The 17,172-nt window shown below is 51.1% G+C and overlaps 1 protein-coding gene across 1 annotated transcript in view; it reads right to left on the reverse strand.

Annotated features, from left to right (window-relative positions):
* Positions 1 to 3,637: 3,637 nt before the first annotated feature.
* The window catches only part of GDPD5 (glycerophosphodiester phosphodiesterase domain containing 5), a 110,789-nt gene continuing 97,254 nt past the window's right edge, over positions 3,638 to 17,172 (reverse strand). Inside the window, exons 10-16 of the mRNA XM_027699819.1 lie at positions 14,346 to 14,496; positions 13,725 to 13,943; positions 12,957 to 13,114; positions 11,088 to 11,235; positions 10,647 to 10,729; positions 5,486 to 5,598; positions 3,638 to 5,260 (exon numbers count right to left, since the gene is read on the reverse strand). Coding sequence (XP_027555620.1) covers positions 5,145 to 5,260; positions 5,486 to 5,598; positions 10,647 to 10,729; positions 11,088 to 11,235; positions 12,957 to 13,114; positions 13,725 to 13,943; positions 14,346 to 14,496 — 988 coding nt within the window. The 3' untranslated portion in view covers positions 3,638 to 5,144. The remainder of the gene's footprint in view (positions 5,261 to 5,485; positions 5,599 to 10,646; positions 10,730 to 11,087; positions 11,236 to 12,956; positions 13,115 to 13,724; positions 13,944 to 14,345; positions 14,497 to 17,172) is intronic.

A 17,172-nucleotide genomic window follows, 5' to 3' on the forward strand; every position in this document is an offset into this window, starting at 1 on the left:
AAACTGACTCAAATCACCCCAAAAAATGACCAGAAACTGACCCAAATCTCCCCAAAAAAATGACCCAAAACTGACTCAAATCTCCCCAAAAAATAACCTAAAACTGACCCAAATCCCCCCAAAAAATGACCAGACAGTGACGGAAACCTCCCCAAAAAATGACCCAAAACTGACAAATTTCCCCCAAAAATGACCAAAAAATTACTTAAAACTGACTCAAATCTCCCCAAAAAATGAAAAAAAACTGATTGAAACCTCCCCCAAAAATGACCCAAAACTGACCCAAAGCACCCCAAAAAATGACCCAAAAATCACCCAAAACTGATTCAAATCTCCCCAAAAAATGAACAGAAAATGACCCAAAACTGACTCAAATCTCCCCAAAAAATCACCCAAAAAATCACCCAAAACTGACTCAAATCTCCCCAAAAAATCACCCAAAAAATCACCCAAAACTGACTCAAATCTCCCCAAAAAATCACCCAAAACTGACTCAAATCTCCCCAAAAAATGACCAGAAAATGACTCAAATCTCCCCCAAAATGACAAGAAAATGACTCAAATCTCCCCAAAAAATGACCAGAAAATGACTCAAATCTCCCCCAAAATGACAAGAAAATGACTCAAATCTCCCCAAAAAATGACCAGAAAATGACTCAAATCTCCCCCAAAATGACAAGAAAATGACTCAAATCTCCCCAAAAAATGACCACAAAATCACCCAAAACTGACCCAAATCTCCCCAAAAAATCACCCAAAAAATTCCCAAAACTGACCCAAATCTCCCCAAAAAATGTCCAAAAAATGACCGAAAATTGACACAAATCTCCCCAGAAATCACCCAAAACTCATCAAAATCACCCTAAAAATTGACCAAAAAATGACCCAACACTGACCAAAATCTCCCCAAAAAATGACTTAGAACTGACCCAAATCACCCCAAAAACTGACCCAAAACTGACTCAAATCTCCCCAAAAAATCACCCAAAACTCACTCAAATCTCCCAAAAAATTGACCAGAAAATGACTCAAATCTCCTCAAAAAATGACCAGAAAATGACCCAAAACTGACTCAAATTTCCCCAAAAAATGACACCAAACTCACCCAAATCACCCCAAAAAAGGACCCATGACTGAACCAAATCACCCCAAAATATGACCCAAAACTGACCCAAACCTCCCCAAAAAATGACCAGAAACTGACACAAATCTCCCAAAAAAAATCATCCAAAACTGACCAAAACCTCCCCAAAAAATGACCCAAAACTAACCCAAATCTTCCTAAAAAATGACCCAAAACCAACCCAAATCACCCCAAAAAACGACCCAAAACTGACCCAAATCTTCCCCAAAAAATGATCAAAAAATACCCAAAACTGACCCAAATCTTCCCAAAAACTGACCCTAAAAAGACCCAAATCACCCAAAAAAATCAGTTTTCCCTCTTGGAACTTGCTTATGGTTTTTTGGCCTCCAAGGCACCCTGGGGCAATGACTCGCGTAATGTGCGTTAAAAATAAATTGCTTTCCCTTTTTTTGGTTTAAAACCGTTGTCTGATCACTTCTGTGGGGGCATCATCGTCCCCTTGGGGCTACAAAAAAAAAGAGAAATTATTCTGCAGTTACTGCTCCAGCCTTGGGTTTGCACAGTCACCTCCTGTCCACACCACTGCTCCTCAGCTTCTGGAGGGAGAGATCCAGAGAATCACAGCAGACTTTGGGTTGGAAGGGACCTTAAAGATTATGTTGTTCCACCCCCTGCCACAGGCAGGGACACCTTCCACTAGCCCAGGTTGCTCCAACCTGGCCTTGGACACTTCCAGGGATCCAGGGGCAGCCACAGCTTCTCTGGGCAACCTGTGCCAGGGCCTCCCCACCCTCACAGCCAGGAATTCCTTCCCAATATCCCACCTATCCCTGCCCTCTGGCAGTGGAAGCCATTCCCTGTGTCCTGTCCCTCCATCCCTTGTCCCCAGTCCCTCTCCAGCTCTCCTGGAGCCCCTTTAGGCCCTGCAAGGGGCTCTCAGCTCTCCCTGGATCCTTCTCTCCTCCAGGGGAACCCCCCCAGCTCTCCCAGCCTGGCTCCAGAGCAGAGGGGCTCCAGCCCTTGGAGCATCTCTGGGGCCTCCTCTGGACTCTCTCCAGCAGCTCCATGTCCTTGTGCTGCTGTTCCCCAGGGCTGCAGGGGGGTCTCCCCTGAGGGGGCAGAGGGGCAGAATCTCCCCTTTCCCTGTTGGATCAGCCCAGGGCACGGGGGGTTTCAGGGCTGGGTCATGTCCACCTTCACCCACCAGCATCCCCAAATCCTCCCCAGGGCTGCTTCCCATCCCTTCATCCACCACGGATACCAGGGGTTGAACCGATCCAGGAGTGAGACCCTGCCCTCCTGAGGCTCCCAGGAGCTTGTCCAGGTCCCTCCCTCCGGAGGGCATCCCATCCTTCAGGCACGTTCACCACACCACACAGCTCGGTGTCACCCAGGGGAGATGCAACACGAGCACACCGAGCTCAGGACAGACAGAGCTCCAGAGCTCCCTCTGCTCAGACCTTCAGCTCCCTCAGAGAGCACACGATGATCAAGAGAAGGATCAAGTTTAAGCGATGCCAGAACACAAAACCACGTCAGACTGGCAGGGGAATACTGACAGTTTATTTCACAGAGCGTCGCAGAGTTTATTTTGGTCTAGCTCTAGTTTCATCAAAAAGTATCATCTTTTTTTATTTTTTTTTTCTTTTTTAAAGAAAAAAAAAGGTAGCAAATATTGGGGACGATAACGGTAACAGTCAGTGCATTACACGGGAAGTTTGGGTCTTGTTGTAAAAAAAAAAAAGAAAGAAAGGAAGAAGCTAATTGTGAAAACAACTCTTAGTTGGATTGATTTTAACACTTCCAAGCTTTTAAGCACTTCACCTCTCAATATTAAGTCATCTCCAAGGATAAAAACAGAACATGCAGGTGATTATCAACAGATGCTGAGATTTAACAACATCTCTCACTTGGCAATGACAATCCACCAGGAATGTTTCAATACAGCACCACATCAAAGGGAGAAGCAACTTAGTTCTCAAAATACCTTCAAATCCACCAAAAGTTCTGCAGAAAAAAAACCCCACACTGTATTTCACAGACTTGAGAGTACCATAGAGAGGGACTGTATTTGGGGGAGGTAAGAGGGAGCATGGACCAGGGTCTTATTACATTCATAAAACCCAGGCTAGACCCAAAGGAATTAAAGTCTTAATTTTAGGCCGTGCTTATCAGAGCATCACCATTCACATTTTCATTATCAGCATTTTTCCTTTCCACAGAAAAGTTGGCCACTTCTGCCCCCAATTCTTCCACACTAAGCCCAAAAGTTTAGTGTTTCAAACTGCTACTGGAGTACAGCTTTAAAAAAAACCAAACAACAAAAACAAACAAGGACAGAGCAGTTCAGTGCTGCCAAAACAAGGACAAACCGCTCAGGGCTGGTTTTATCCTGGCTTTGGGTGTGGGACGTGATGCACATCAGCACCTCCTCCTCCTGCTCTGCAAGGACCAGCTCCTTGTGTGCTGCACAGCCCAGCTGGGCCAGCACCCAGAGGCTCAGCTCCCAGGTTTTCAGAGCCATGGGAACAGGGAGAGCAGGGCAGCTCTGGAGGGTTCCTCACGTTGCTCACGGTGCCCACCAAGATCCGGCGAGGAAGGGAACAACCCAACACCGAGCCAAGAGCCATTCCCAGCTCCAGCAGCCTTCCAGCTGGCTTCAGCTCCTTGGGAACAGCAAAGTGACCCAGAAACAGGCTCCTCTCCACGAGGCCTTGAAGGTCCCAGCAGAGAGCTGAGACCGCCTCAGGGAGGGGATAAAATTCAACTGTCCCCAACTTGGTTTCTGAGCTTTTCTTTTCTTTTTTTTTTTTTTTTTAACTTTTAACCTCTGGTCTAGGATTTTGGTTTGAAGCCTTTTGCATTGGAAACACGCTGAGGGGAGCTCCTGCCTCCACGAGCCCCTCGGCATCTGCTGCAAGACCATCACTCCTTTGGAGGACACGAACGTGCAGCTTTAAGGATCCTGCCTTCAAAGCAAGGAGGAAAGGTCTCCTTGCAGGAATAATAATTATACTCTGGGGCTGCTTTGCCTTCCAAACTATTTACAACTCCTTCACCCGTGGGCACCTCGCTGGCCCAGAGAAGGGGAAGCTCACACTGCACCACCTCCCCTTGTGATGAGGGTGCAAGGAATGGGAAGCAGGGAGCGGCTGCAAACGCCACTTGGAGTGGCAGGCACTTCAACCAGATCCAAGCAGTGATGGTGCCCCTGGCATTGCTTTTCACAAGCCACCCGGGCCCCCCAACAGAGCCCAACTCGGGGAGAAGATGGAAAGAAAGAAAAAAGGGGGAAAAAAAAAAATCCAACCTGTTGCCAGCAGAGGCCAAACTCCAGCCAGCGCTCAGGATTTGCCTTCAAAACTGCAGCAGGACTTTTTGAAAAGGCCGTTCCCCATGGAGCATCCAGGCTTTGGGGAAGGAGGATGGGACAAGGAGAAGGTGCCCAAGTGACTGAGCCAGTGCAACCCCTTCCCTGGTTCTGAGCTTCAGCAGGGAAGGTTCCTCTCCCAGGAAAGCTTCTCTCCTCCAAACAGCCTCCTGGTGCATCACAGCTACAATTTAATTGCCCAGGAAAAAGGGAACGAGGGAGAAACAGAAAAAAACCCCATAACAAAATCAACACTTCACAAGAACACCACAACGTTCAGCTACACAGTCGCTGCACCAAGGGAAGGGTTGGGGAAGGGCAAGGGGGAGAACAGGGACACACGTCCAACATGTTCCCAGAACCCCCAAGGGGACTCAGGCTTTCACATCAAGATTCAAATACCTCCAGCCATAAGGTTGAGGGTTTAATAAACACGGTATTTCCACTCATGCCCTGGAAAAATTACACTCAAAAAAAAAAAAAAACAGACAAAAAAAATTCGAATTTTCTACATATGTACAAAAATAAGCCCCCCAACCTCGCAACCAGGGAGGTGGAGCAGTTAGTGGTGGGGTATGGGAAGGGGTCTCTGCCCGACCAGCAGTTCCTCCAGGGTTCCCATCCCACAGGGAGCAGAAGAGCACGGCTCTCACTGCCAGGGAGCACACGGGGCTGGCCCAGAGCCCCTCAGTTCATCCGCAGCTTGGAGTCCCGGGGGTCCGTGGGGGTCAGGATCTCATTGGCAAAGCCATTCTCAGAGCAGAAGGACAACTCATCCGTGGGCTCCACACCGTTGTTGATCTCTGGGAAGGGCAGAGAAAGCGGGGATATCATCCCTGAACACCAATTTGGGATGAATCCCAGAGTGGTTTGGGTTGGAGAGGACCTTAAAGATCATCTCGTTCCAGCCCCCTGCCCCGGATGAGCTCAGCCAGCCGGGTCAGTGCAGCCGCCCCGAGGCACGAGCAGCTCCTCCCCCAGCAGGGTGGCACTGAGGGGAGCAGCCCAGGGCCACAACCAGCCCCTACCTGAGAAGATGAGCTTCTCCTTCATGATCTTGACGTCGCGGCTGGAGCGGCGCACGGCGGCGCTGAGCATGATCTGCTCCGGGTTGTAGGTCCTGATGCTCCCCAGGCGCCACCTGCGAGGCGGGAGAGGCAGGTCAGGGGTTGGGCCCCCCCCAGATGTGGGAGCATTTTAATGCAAGTGGCCACCACCACCACCACCAAGCCCCAGAGCCCCCGAGGCCTTTGCTCCCTGGCACCGACACAGCCCCCCACGGCAGGAGGATGTTGGGGGATGAGCGTGGCATCTCACGCGTGTTAACCACCTCTGGCATCCCAATCCCACCAAGGAATTACACCCAGGGACCGATTTCACCCAGGGCTGCAGCTGCCCCACAGCCCTCTCCAGCTGCCCAAAGGATGTAGGGGCAGTTTAACTCTCAGGGAACAGAACAAGGCACTGAGCCAAGTAAAGAATCCAGAACCTTTTCCTCACCCTCAGGCTTGTGGGAGAAGGGACCTCAAGCTGCTCAAAGGCAACCTGAAGTCTCAAAACTGAGACACAGCAAGGAAATGGTCTCAAATTGTGTCAGGGGGTGTTTAGACTGGCTATTAGGAAATACTTCTTCCCCTAAAGGGTTGTCCAGCCCTGGCACAGGCTGCTGCTTAGGCCAGGCTTTCATAGCCCACCCCCCACACCCACTCCTCCTGCCTCCTGACCACAGAGGAAGCCTTTCAGTTAAATCCCATTCTCCCTGCCAGATCCAGGCACCCCATAAAGCTATTTGATGGGGATGCAGCAGGGATTTAGGGTGGCTTATGGGCTCTCTGATCTTCTGGCACCATCTAGTGGCTCACCCACACAGGAGAAGGTGATTATTTATTCATTTACTTATTTCTGGGTGCCAATCACTTTCTCTAACCCGGCCCCAGGAGCAGAGCATTTGAGGAGCTCACAAGTCTGCAGCACCAGCCTGACAAAGCCACGACGACAAAAGAGCTTCTGCAATTTTTTTTTTCCAGGAAACTCTAGCTGGTGTCAATTCCTCGGGGTTTCCACCCCCTTCCCAAATCCCAGTGGGTGACACTGCACCATCAGGCTTTGACCAGGGCATGGATGAAGGAGGATGCTACAGAGAAAAGGACGGGTGGGATGGCAACACAACACAACTCACAGACCCACGGACAGAAGCAATGCAGAGGAAACACACAGGAAACACAAAGAGGCAAAGACATTAAAGTATATATAAAAAAAAATAAAAAATTAAATTTTTCTTCCATCATCATCATCATCTAAACTGAGCCACTCTGACCTGGAAGAAGAGCATTTTTGGCCTTAGTGGGATCTGCCTGCAAGGGACACTGAGGTCAACGTGGTTGCAAGACCTCACAGGGTAAGACCCTCCTTAAACTACAAATCAGGACCAAAACACGCCACTACAACATCGAGTCTTTTCTCTGCCCACACACCAGGATTCCCAGCACCAGGCTGGGCTGTGTGGCCAAAAGGCAGGGGGATCTATCTCATGCCTGTCCCAGACACCCCATGGAGAGCGTGGGTCATTGTGAGGCACAGAGAGCCCAGACTCCAAGGATTCCAGGGACTGAGGGCGTTTCTCCTCCTGCCAAGAGGGACAAGCACTGCTCTCTGCTCTCCATCTCCCAGGGTGGCTGTGCTCACACCCAGGGTGGGAAAACACGCACGAGGAGGTGATGCCTCCTCTCACAGGGGTGCCTTGCTCTGGGTGGACAAGCTGGGAGAGGGTAACCCCATTTTTCAGGGGTACTTTGAAACACCCTCTTGGAAGAGCCACGAGTACATTTAACCACGGTGCCGCTCCAACCAACACCAAACGCTCCGTGCTGTGCCCAGCAGCCTCTGGGTCTCCAAAAAAAAGCTGGTTTAATAGAAAATAGCACCTCTCCTACCCCCTTGGGCTGTGTTGTGCTCGACCAGGTTTGGGACAGCAGCGTGCAAAAGGGCCAGAGAGGCAGCAGGAAGGTCCTGTTCTGGGAGGTTGGCGGCAGAGCAGACCAGACGGACACGGGGTGGGAACAGACTAAAAAATACTGGGACAACAACACAGAGACAGCACACACCGTGTTAGGGCCACAGCCGGAGCCCTGGGTGGGAGGGGAGATGCTAAAATGGCAGGGAAAAGGGTGGGAGAGGGGCGGGCAGGTCACCAGTGCTGAGGAGAGAAGATGGAGCGAGCACAGAGCCAAGCCAGCCACAACCAGGGTCCCATCCTAAAGCCTGCCCAGCTCCTCCATGCCTGCCTTCTCCTTATCCATGAGCCAGGGAAGGAGGGGGAGCTGGAAAAGGGGAGAACACCCAAGTCCCTGCAGCCAGGCCCTGTTTTGGGGACATGCCACACCCCGAGTGCCAGGCACCGCTTGCTGGTGGCCAACCCTGAGGCTGGGGGTGGGCACAGGGAGGGTAAGCACAGACAGGGAGCGACCAAGCCCTCGGGAATCCGACCCCAGGGCACACAGCAGGAGGAAGGGAGGAGGGAACACGGGGACAGTTTGGTCCGAGGAGGGACACGGCGAAGGCTTTACTGCAGGACAGCGACAGCGACTGGGGAGGGAAAGGAGAGAAAGCTGGGTTCCCAAGTGATGGCACTTCAAATCCAGCATCCCAGGCTCGTTCCCTTCCCAAGGGCAATGCTCTCTGTTTTCACGCTGCCTTTCCAGTTCCGCAGCGGTGTAACTGGGATGAGAGACTCCTAGAAGGTCCCAAGCTCTGAGTGCAGCCAAACCTTTCCAGCTCTCAGCCCTCCTAAATCATTCCCAGGGCCAGAGGAGGGCTACTGTGTATCACTGAACAGGTTACATGATTTTCTTGAGAATGGGCCAATTTAGAAGAGGTTGGTCTCAAAAACCTCTGGCAAATACAGGAAGGAAGGGGCTGTTTCGCATGGGATTATTCCCATGGAGAGAGCATTCCATCCACTGGGAATTTCCCAGTTACAACGTGCCACAGGGCTGTTTTAAAAGGCAGTGACTTAAGACCACTGCCACAGAAGGTCAGATTGCCTTCAAAACACCCTCTGGCTTGAGCATCAGATGCCTGTGGTGCTGGTGGCTGTGGACTGCCCAGTGCTCGACCCCTCCTGGTCCCCCCACAAAGCCAGATGTCTGAAAGCATCGGGAAAAGCTGCATCCTACCCTGTCCATCTGCAGTGAAGCCATAGCAGAGAGGGAGAAAGAAAGAGAGAAAGGAAGGTTGAATGAAAAAGAGAAGGAGGAGGAAAGCACCAGAATTACCTGATCATGTGATAGCTGTGAGATGCCAGAATGCAGCAGAGAGAGAAAGAGGAGGAACATGCACAACAGTCAGAGCAGTAAGAGAATAAACAAGGCAAAGAGGCAAAAAAAGGTTAGTTAGAAGTCATCCCAGTTGGTATTCCCCCTCTGGAGAGGCTGCCACAGTCCTGTCACCGGAGCAGAAGAGCAGGAGCAATCCCTACCCTACGGAGGAGAGAAGCCATGCGGAGGACACAGGACGAGCACATCGAAGCGGTGGCTCTGCTCCCACCCACCCCCTCGTCCCTGCAGCAAGGGAGCAGCTCTGGTTTGCACCAGAAAGGACTTGGGAGGAAAAACAACCAACAAAACCAAACCAGACCAACAAAACACCCCCCACACACAACCAACCATGACCCTGAAGGCCAAATGCCAAGCCCCGTTTCCCGGAGCTCCAATTCTGTTGTGATTCGGTTTTGATTTATCCTCAGCCCTGCTACAAACTCTTTCATGTGGTGGAGAAACTGGAGCATCAGGGGAATGGGTCTGTCCTGCACAAGGCTCTTGGAAGAGCAAGTCCAACTTCTGGTAATAGTCTCTCTTTCTTCCTTCTACCGACTTGGGGTTGAGTTGTCCCAAGGGAGAGATCCAAAAGAAGACATTTGGCCCCGCTATGATGAACCCCACATGGCCAGACCTCTCTGAGCAACTGCCTCCCTGTGTCAGGTCCAGAGCTCACTGCTCCAGGGGGATGGATCCTGGGAGAGCTGGGGGCATTTCCAGCTCTTCCCACCTGTATCACACTGAGGGTGGAAGAGAAATCCTGCAATAATGCTTTCCTTCCTTACCCTGTTTGCTCTTCCCCTACTCCATCAAATCTCTTCCAAGCTGGAAGAGCTTCCATCTGTGCAGAGGAGTCCAGCTATGGCAGAGTCCACGTAGTTGTGACTTCTCCCTCCCCAAGCATCACCTCACTCTGCTCTGGGACCTCTAGTTCCCACCCAGCAGGTTGAATCAGTTGAATTCCTCCACCCTTGGCCTCCTGGTTCTGAATCAGGAAAACCTTCTAAAACTGACTCTGGGAGATGAGGCCAAAGACCACAAATATCTCATCAACTTGGCCTTCAAACTGTGCTCTTCAGAGAGGTCAGTCCCTGCTTCCAGACTCTCTGTGTGTTTGGGTATCCAGCAGAGAAATATAAGGTCTAAAGATCAGGGACATCCCCATGAAGCCCCCTGATGGATTTGAGGGAGTGGAGGACACTTCCAGACATCACAGCCCCAGTGCCCTTCTGGAGGAAAGGTTCTGCCACGCCCTCATCAAACCCTTGCTCTCTCTTTTCTTTGGAAAATGGACTTTCCCTGTGCATTGAACTAAGCAGCTGATTTGATCTGCTCTATCATAACGTGTCCCTTAATAACTCCCTACTCAAGGAGTTTGGAACTAGGTGATCTTCCAACCCAAACTATTCTGGGATTCTGTAACATTTCTATTTCTTCTTCCTCCAAACAAGAACAAACTGATTTAAGAAAAATATAACGTGTTCTTTTTGAAGACTCTCACGGTGGAATCTCAAAACCCCCCTACTCTTTTTCCTACAAAGACATTTTAATGTCTTTCTCAATGTCCATTTCCCTAAAGCATTTGCAGTTTCTCTTCCACATGTGTTTAAGAGCAAAGCAAGGCATCTATTGCTGCTATTTTGAGATCTCTCGTGCTTTTTAAAAGGTGGCAGCAACTGCCTCCAGTTCTGTATCAACATCTTGGGAGTGGAATTATTGTTTGGATCTTCAGGTGGATTTTTAAATAAACCTTTCCCTGCTATCACAGTCCAAGCTTTGAGGAGCAGAGCCTCTCTCCCATCTCCACCCCAGGCTCTGGGCAAAAACACACGTCACAAATGCACGAGAGATGAGCTGTAACAAGGCTACTTACTTCTGGAATATAAAAACTCCTATAATTATGATAAATGAAATGAGATCAGACGTGATCCAGATTAGGTGGTACTCGTCTGGAGGCTGCAAGACAAGAAACAGAAGCAGACCTTAAACCTTCTGGTTTGTGCAACCACACAAAGAGACCACAGGTGGCTGAAGTCACCACCAAGGAGCAAGAAAAGCACAGAGCTGCAGGGGTGGGGTGTAAATCACAGCGTTTATGACCTTCCCAAGGCCAGGCTGTCATCCAGAATGATGTTATCAGGAAAAACTACCAACGGGAACAGTGTTAAACCCTCCCTCCTTTCGTGTGCCGACATTGGCTCCAAAACAGCACCTTAAACCCAACCAAACCCTCCTGGAAAACCCCACTGGACATGTGGTGGGCAACACCTCTCCACTGCATCCCCTCCTTCCAGGGGCCCCTTCCCAGCCTTACCATGAGCCAGATGGGGAAAGGCACCTTGCGGAGGACGTGGGAGCTGTCGGAGGTGACCGAGGGGACCCCGGTACACCAGAGGATGGAGAACAGCCAGGGCTCGTTCACCGTGTACAGGTTCACACTCAGGTTGGCCATGGCATAGTCCCTGCCAGAAGAGACACACAGGGTGACATGCAGGACCCTCCCCAAAGCTCGGAGCCTCAGCTCCCAGAGCAGAGCCCCTGCCACCCCCACGGCTGGGAGCACAGACCCAGTCGCTTGGAATTGCAGGAAATGTTTTTCTAACACTTCTTAAGCAACCCAAAGGCCCTGCAGCCCAAAGGTTTGAACTCCAGAGCTTTCTTGCCCTCTTGGCTGCTGTCTGACCCAGCCCAAAAGCTTCCCCATGAACGAGGGACGTGGAGTGTTCTTGTGACAACCACCTCGTCAGGCTGATGTAAAATCAGCGTCTGGCTCAGAGGCCTCTAACAATTCACAGGCAATTTGCTTAATTAAACACTGACAGACCTGCCTCCACCATCAATTCCTACGACTTCCACGCCCTGGTTTTGGGGACAGTGGCAGGTCACAGCTTCCAGTTTCCCGAGGGCATTTTCCAAGAAGCTACAGCTGCAAAGTGGGGGTCCAGCACCAAACCAGGCACTGGCAGCGACTCCCTGGGCCCCAGATTTGCATAACTGCTCTGTTTCCTTATCTGTGAAGAAGAAGCATCACTAATCCCCCTCACCCCAGCAGCACAGATTAATCCCTGCAATTTAATATTGGCAAAGCACTTGGAGGTGGAAGGTCACAGGACAGGATGTGGACACAGCTCAAAGCTGCTCCAGAGGGATGCTCAAGGGCAGAGGTGGTTGTCACAGCAATGTGACATCCAGGTGCTGATTCTGGGGGAGATTGAGAGCACTGTGTTGAACCAGGACTGCAGCAATGTTTGACCGGGCACCACGAGGTCTTCAGGGTTCAGGAAGCACTCAGGGTCTGATCTGGGAGACAGCTCAGGGGGGATTGATGGGAGACTGGCATAGGGCTCTCTCCATGGGATACAGCAAATACACAGGGGGAAAACCAGGCAGGAATTATCCCACAGGTAAAGCTGGCAGCCAAGGAAGGACACCATGGATTATGTTAAATAGGGCTGTGCTCTCAAACAGCCACTGGCTCAGCTCTTCCCTACTTCCAGCTCAAACACACAGCAAGGCAGCTCCTTTGGAGATACATATTGTTTAGTTTTCAAGCATTTAAGCTTCAAAAAACAGAAAAGCCCTACTAGAAACAACCTGCCCTCCCTGAGAAAGGGGGCAAAGCTGGAGCCAACACACCCCACGGTGCAAATACAGCAGAGGAGCCCACCCTGTGCCTGTCTCATTAAAGAGATGAGCTGATCAGCCTGAAGAGCTGATACAGGACAGGAAAGAAATGGGTGAATTCTCTGCAGGGAGACATTTCTGAAAGCGTTTCCAGCCTTTGGACTAATGGAAATTCTGTGGGAGCAGCTCTGGAGCAGACGAGCAGAAGCAAAGGGCAGCTGCTAATGAGGATGGAACAGCACTTGGAGTGAACAGCCTCCACTTCCTCCCAGAGCTGAGAGCGTAATAAGAATCAGCCAATTCACACATCTGTATTTCCAAGAGGACCAACACACACTGAATTAGCACGTAGAGGTTGTCACAGGCAGCTGGGCACCCCCAGGAACAGCCTGGTTGGGTTCTGGGTCACGGGTGGGGAAAAGCTTGCACAGCTCGAGCTTTCGAGAGCAAGTCCCTCTGGAAGGAAACCTCTGGGCAGACAGGAGAGCCCGGGATGGCGAGGAAAGGACACACTCAGGGCACGGGGTTGCACGTGGGCAGCGTGCCAGCAGGGCTGTACCTGACATCCTCGCTCGTCACCTTGGTGTAGCGCAGGTTGAGCTTCACGATGCCCTTCTCCCTCAGGCTCTCCGTGTCCAGCTTGAGGCCGGAGGTCTGCTGGAAGCCCGGGGCCACCTGCCTGACCAGCTGCCTCTCCGTGTCCGGCAGCCACATCACCTGGATGTGGGACAGAGCACAGGCCATGGCCAAGGGGTCCCCTTGGAACGCGAGGGACTGCCTCGTCTGCCACACTAATTGTCTGGGAAACACAGCCTCCCACACCTCTAGGTGGCTGGATGGGATATTGGGGAGGAATTCTGCCCTGGGAGGGTGGGGAGGCCCTGGCACAGGTTGCCCAGAGAAGCTGTGGCTGCCCCTGGATCCCTGGAAGTGTTCAAGGCCAGGTTGGATGGGGCTTGGAACAACCTGGGCTGGTGGAAGGTGTCCCTGCCCTTCCAACCCAAAGGTCCCTTCCAACCCAAACCAGTCTGGGATGCTGTGATTGCTGGGAATTATCACATCCCTACATCTCTTGGCCACCCCACCATCAGCACACCCCGAGGTGCTGTCAAGTCCCCTCACTGCTGCATCAGCCACCACTCTGGGAGGCTTTCAGAGGCCCATCCCAGTCCTCCCCAGCATGACATCCTAGCACGGGGTGACATTTCCAACCAGCTGTCCAAAGTGAATCCCCCAAGGATTGATGCCCAAATGGAGACGCTCGAGGATTCAGGGAAACCACAAGGAAGGCAGTTTTGGAAACACCACCAACCCCCCCAGAACTCACAGCCTGCTGCCGAATTCCCGATGCCAGGATGGTTTCCAGGGTGATGTTGATGTAAGTGCTGTAGTAGGGGTGAGCTGATGGCAGGTCCTGGAAGTTCAGGATGAGTGATGTGTTGTCCTTGATCACCTCCAGCATGTCCTGCAGCTTGCAGACTGACTGGTTGGCAGCTTCCAAGTAGTCAGACCTTGAGAGAGACCCCACTGTCCAGAAAGGATCATTCTGAAAGCAAAGCACATCCCAGTATCACTGCCACAAAGTCCAGACTCCTCCAGGCTGAATTCCTTACTTTTTCTCTGTGAAGATTACTGTCTCCAAAAGGAAATTCAAGAAAAAGCTTATAACACACTGTCTTTTCTGCCCTCTTTATAATCACCTTCACCCTCCTGGGGGTCTTGAAGTTCTTTCTGGTGTCAACCAGGAATTAAGGCCCCTTCTTTCAGGTGGCACAGAAAGACAACATGCCTTTTAGACCAAGTTTAGTAGAGACAAACTACACGTGGCTCATGGACACTTGGTCTCGCTGCACTTGGGCCCACAACACCAAGGAGATGTGTCATCTCCACCTTTCTACCTCCAACAGGACTTAGGCACGAGCTGTCACGCCCTGGCCACGGTACACACCTGAAGGAACCACTCCCCAGCGTTGAGCTTCTCCAGGTCAGTCCAGTTGAACATGGAGGAGTGCTCGTAGGCCCGCTCTGGGAACACCTCCTCCACGTTCGTGGTTCTCCTGAGTGTCCTGTCGTGCATCAGGAAGGGAACTCCATCGTGGCTGCAAAGGCAGGGGGGCCCTGTTACAGGAGGAGGGGCACAGCCACGCTCACAGCAGGAGAGAAGTGCCCCTTCCCACTCCAGCCTCCCTCAAAAACACGTCAAAACCACTGCCAAGGTCTCAACCAGCTCGACACCCCCCAGCATCCTCCAGAGCAGCTGAGGTGCACCCTGAGGAAAACATCTCCTAGATACCTGCTGGATGTCAGCAGCCACTCATACATGACACAACCCTGCCCATCCCTCACCCATCCCTCCATCCCACCTCCCCACTATCCCCTCAAAAACTTCCAGACTGTCAAACTCGGGCAGCTTGGACAGGAACTCCCACCCTGAACGCTCACGGGAACCAAAGCTCAGCACCTGCAGCTCCCCAAAACATCCAAGGTTTTCCCGGATGCAGAGACAAACACACACAAACTATCCTCAAAGTGTTCAGAGCAGATGATGAGTGAGATTTTCAAAGGCTCTCAGACTAGATGTGAACATTAAGGCTTTCAGGCAAGATGCAAGGATTCCAAACTACCAAAAATGCTCTGAAACTGCCTTTTCCAATTGAAAACTGGTTTCAGGAAACAGCCCTGCCCACGTGAGTTGTTAAGTTCATGCACCTTGAAGAAAACACAACTCTCAGATGAAACTAAACAGCCAAATGCAAGCCCTGGGTTTTTAAAGTCACCTGGATATTACAGAACAAAGGTTCTGGGAAACACAAAAAATGCTTTAGACTTTCCTCCACCCAATTTTCGGTGCCCAGCTCAGTGGTGACCCCACACAGGGCAGGGATGGTTTCTATCAGGGGCAGGGGGACAGCTGTCTGCACTCAGAAATCAGGACAAAGCCAGCCTGATAACAATGACATTTTCCAAAGCAAAGAGCCCATCTCCAGAACAGGAGACTCAGATAAGGCTTGGAAAAGGGGTGGGATGAAAATACAAATGCATTTGAATTAGGGGACAACCCAGAGCACCCACCCCCCAGAGCTCTAGGGAAAATGAAACCCAGTTTTAGATGATGGAGCAAATGTTGCCTGAGCTTTACCAGTGCCTGTAGAAGTCCCTTATCACAGAGGTCACTGATATCTTTATTTGCTGTTTCCAGCAATGTGCTGGGCCAACACTTCCCCCCAGCCCACAGCAACACGCTGACACAGCAACCCCATGCTCAGCACACCACTCTCCTGAAGTCAGGAGGCATTTTAATAAATACAGTTAAGAAAGAAATAGAAAAACAAAAGAAAAGATGCTAAACAAGTGCAGAGTGAAGAGTGTGGCGTGTTTAAGGGTCACAGGAGCTCGAGTCTTAACATCTCATCAGACACCACTAAGTCCTTCCCACAGTGTGGAAACCCATGGGGCAATTAACATTTGCTCCCTTCCTTTCCAATCCTCCCCACCACGGAGTCACTCAGCACCACTCAAGGTTAACCACAAGGTATTGGCAGGCAGGGGTTTGAAACAATAACTCAGAGACAGGAACTGGAGCTTTAGAAGAAGAGATGTGGGAGGGGGGAGGAGAGAGAGAGAGAGAAATAGGAACAGCAGCGATGCCTGGAGCAAAGTTGGCTTTAGAACCAGGGCCACTGCTTTGGGATGTGTGAGGGGCAGGGAGCAGGGTGGGATGGGTCTGAGGGGATGCCCAAGCTGCCCACCCACGGCTGATACCTGCCTACAAGGGCACGGAAACATTCCAGGAGGGATCTCCCTGGCTGGGGGGACCCATCCAGCCACAGGCACAAGGAGCATCTTTCAGAGGGGTGAGGACAGCAGTGGGTGTGGTGCCACGACCCCCTCCCAGGAGTGCTGCCAGCTGCATTGCCATCACTTCTGCAGTCTGAAACTCAATGGAATCCTCTTTTCCTAAAGGCACTTGTGCTCCCAGAGAAGGGTCAGGTAATTGGGCCATCAAGAGCATTGTTCAAGGAGTGCTCCTCTGGGATGGCTGAGGAGAGGCAGTGTGGAGAGCTCTTGGAGCTTTTCCAGCTCTCCTCCTCCCAAAAGTCCACCTCTCTCCTTGGCCAGTGTTAATGGAAGTGACTGGTTCAGCCACATGAGCCAAGTGCTCATCTGTGAGCTGGGCACTCGAGTACTTGTCCCTTCCCAGCAGCTACTGAACTAATTTTGGAAAGAACAGGACTTGTATAACACACATCCCAATTCAGACTTCACCCTTCCACAGTGACCTTCCGCTCCCTGGTGGGAAGAAAGTCCTTTGGTTTGCAAATCATTTTCTCTCAAAAAAAAATTATGCAAGGTAAAAAGAGAGCAATTAACAATTAAACTTCCCCCCACCAGGCAAAAACATCTTTCCATCAACATAAACCTCCAAAGCAAGTCAAGGAAAAAAATTAAAACATCTGCTTTGAGTCTTTGTTGCATTTATAACTGGAACTGAGACAAAGTGAGGGATCACCAAGAGCCAGGTTGGAAAGCAGGTGCTGTATCTCACTGTGATAAAACAAGGATAAACTCCAGCCTTCCTGCAAATGGAGATTAGTTTGGGCACAAAGGGATCCAGGTTCCCCCATCTGGACAAATTCACCTTTCACCACGATCTGAGGGAAACAATTAGGAGCATCTGTGCATTACAAATGGAGACAGGCAGGAGTTACTGGATGTGGGAGACACGAGGGAGTTATTGGATGTGGGAGACACAGGAGTTATTGGATGTGGGAGAC

This window comes from Neopelma chrysocephalum, unplaced genomic scaffold (assembly GCF_003984885.1).
Source record: "Neopelma chrysocephalum unplaced genomic scaffold, ASM398488v2 Primary Assembly neopelma1_141, whole genome shotgun sequence".
NCBI lineage: Eukaryota > Metazoa > Chordata > Aves > Passeriformes > Pipridae > Neopelma > Neopelma chrysocephalum.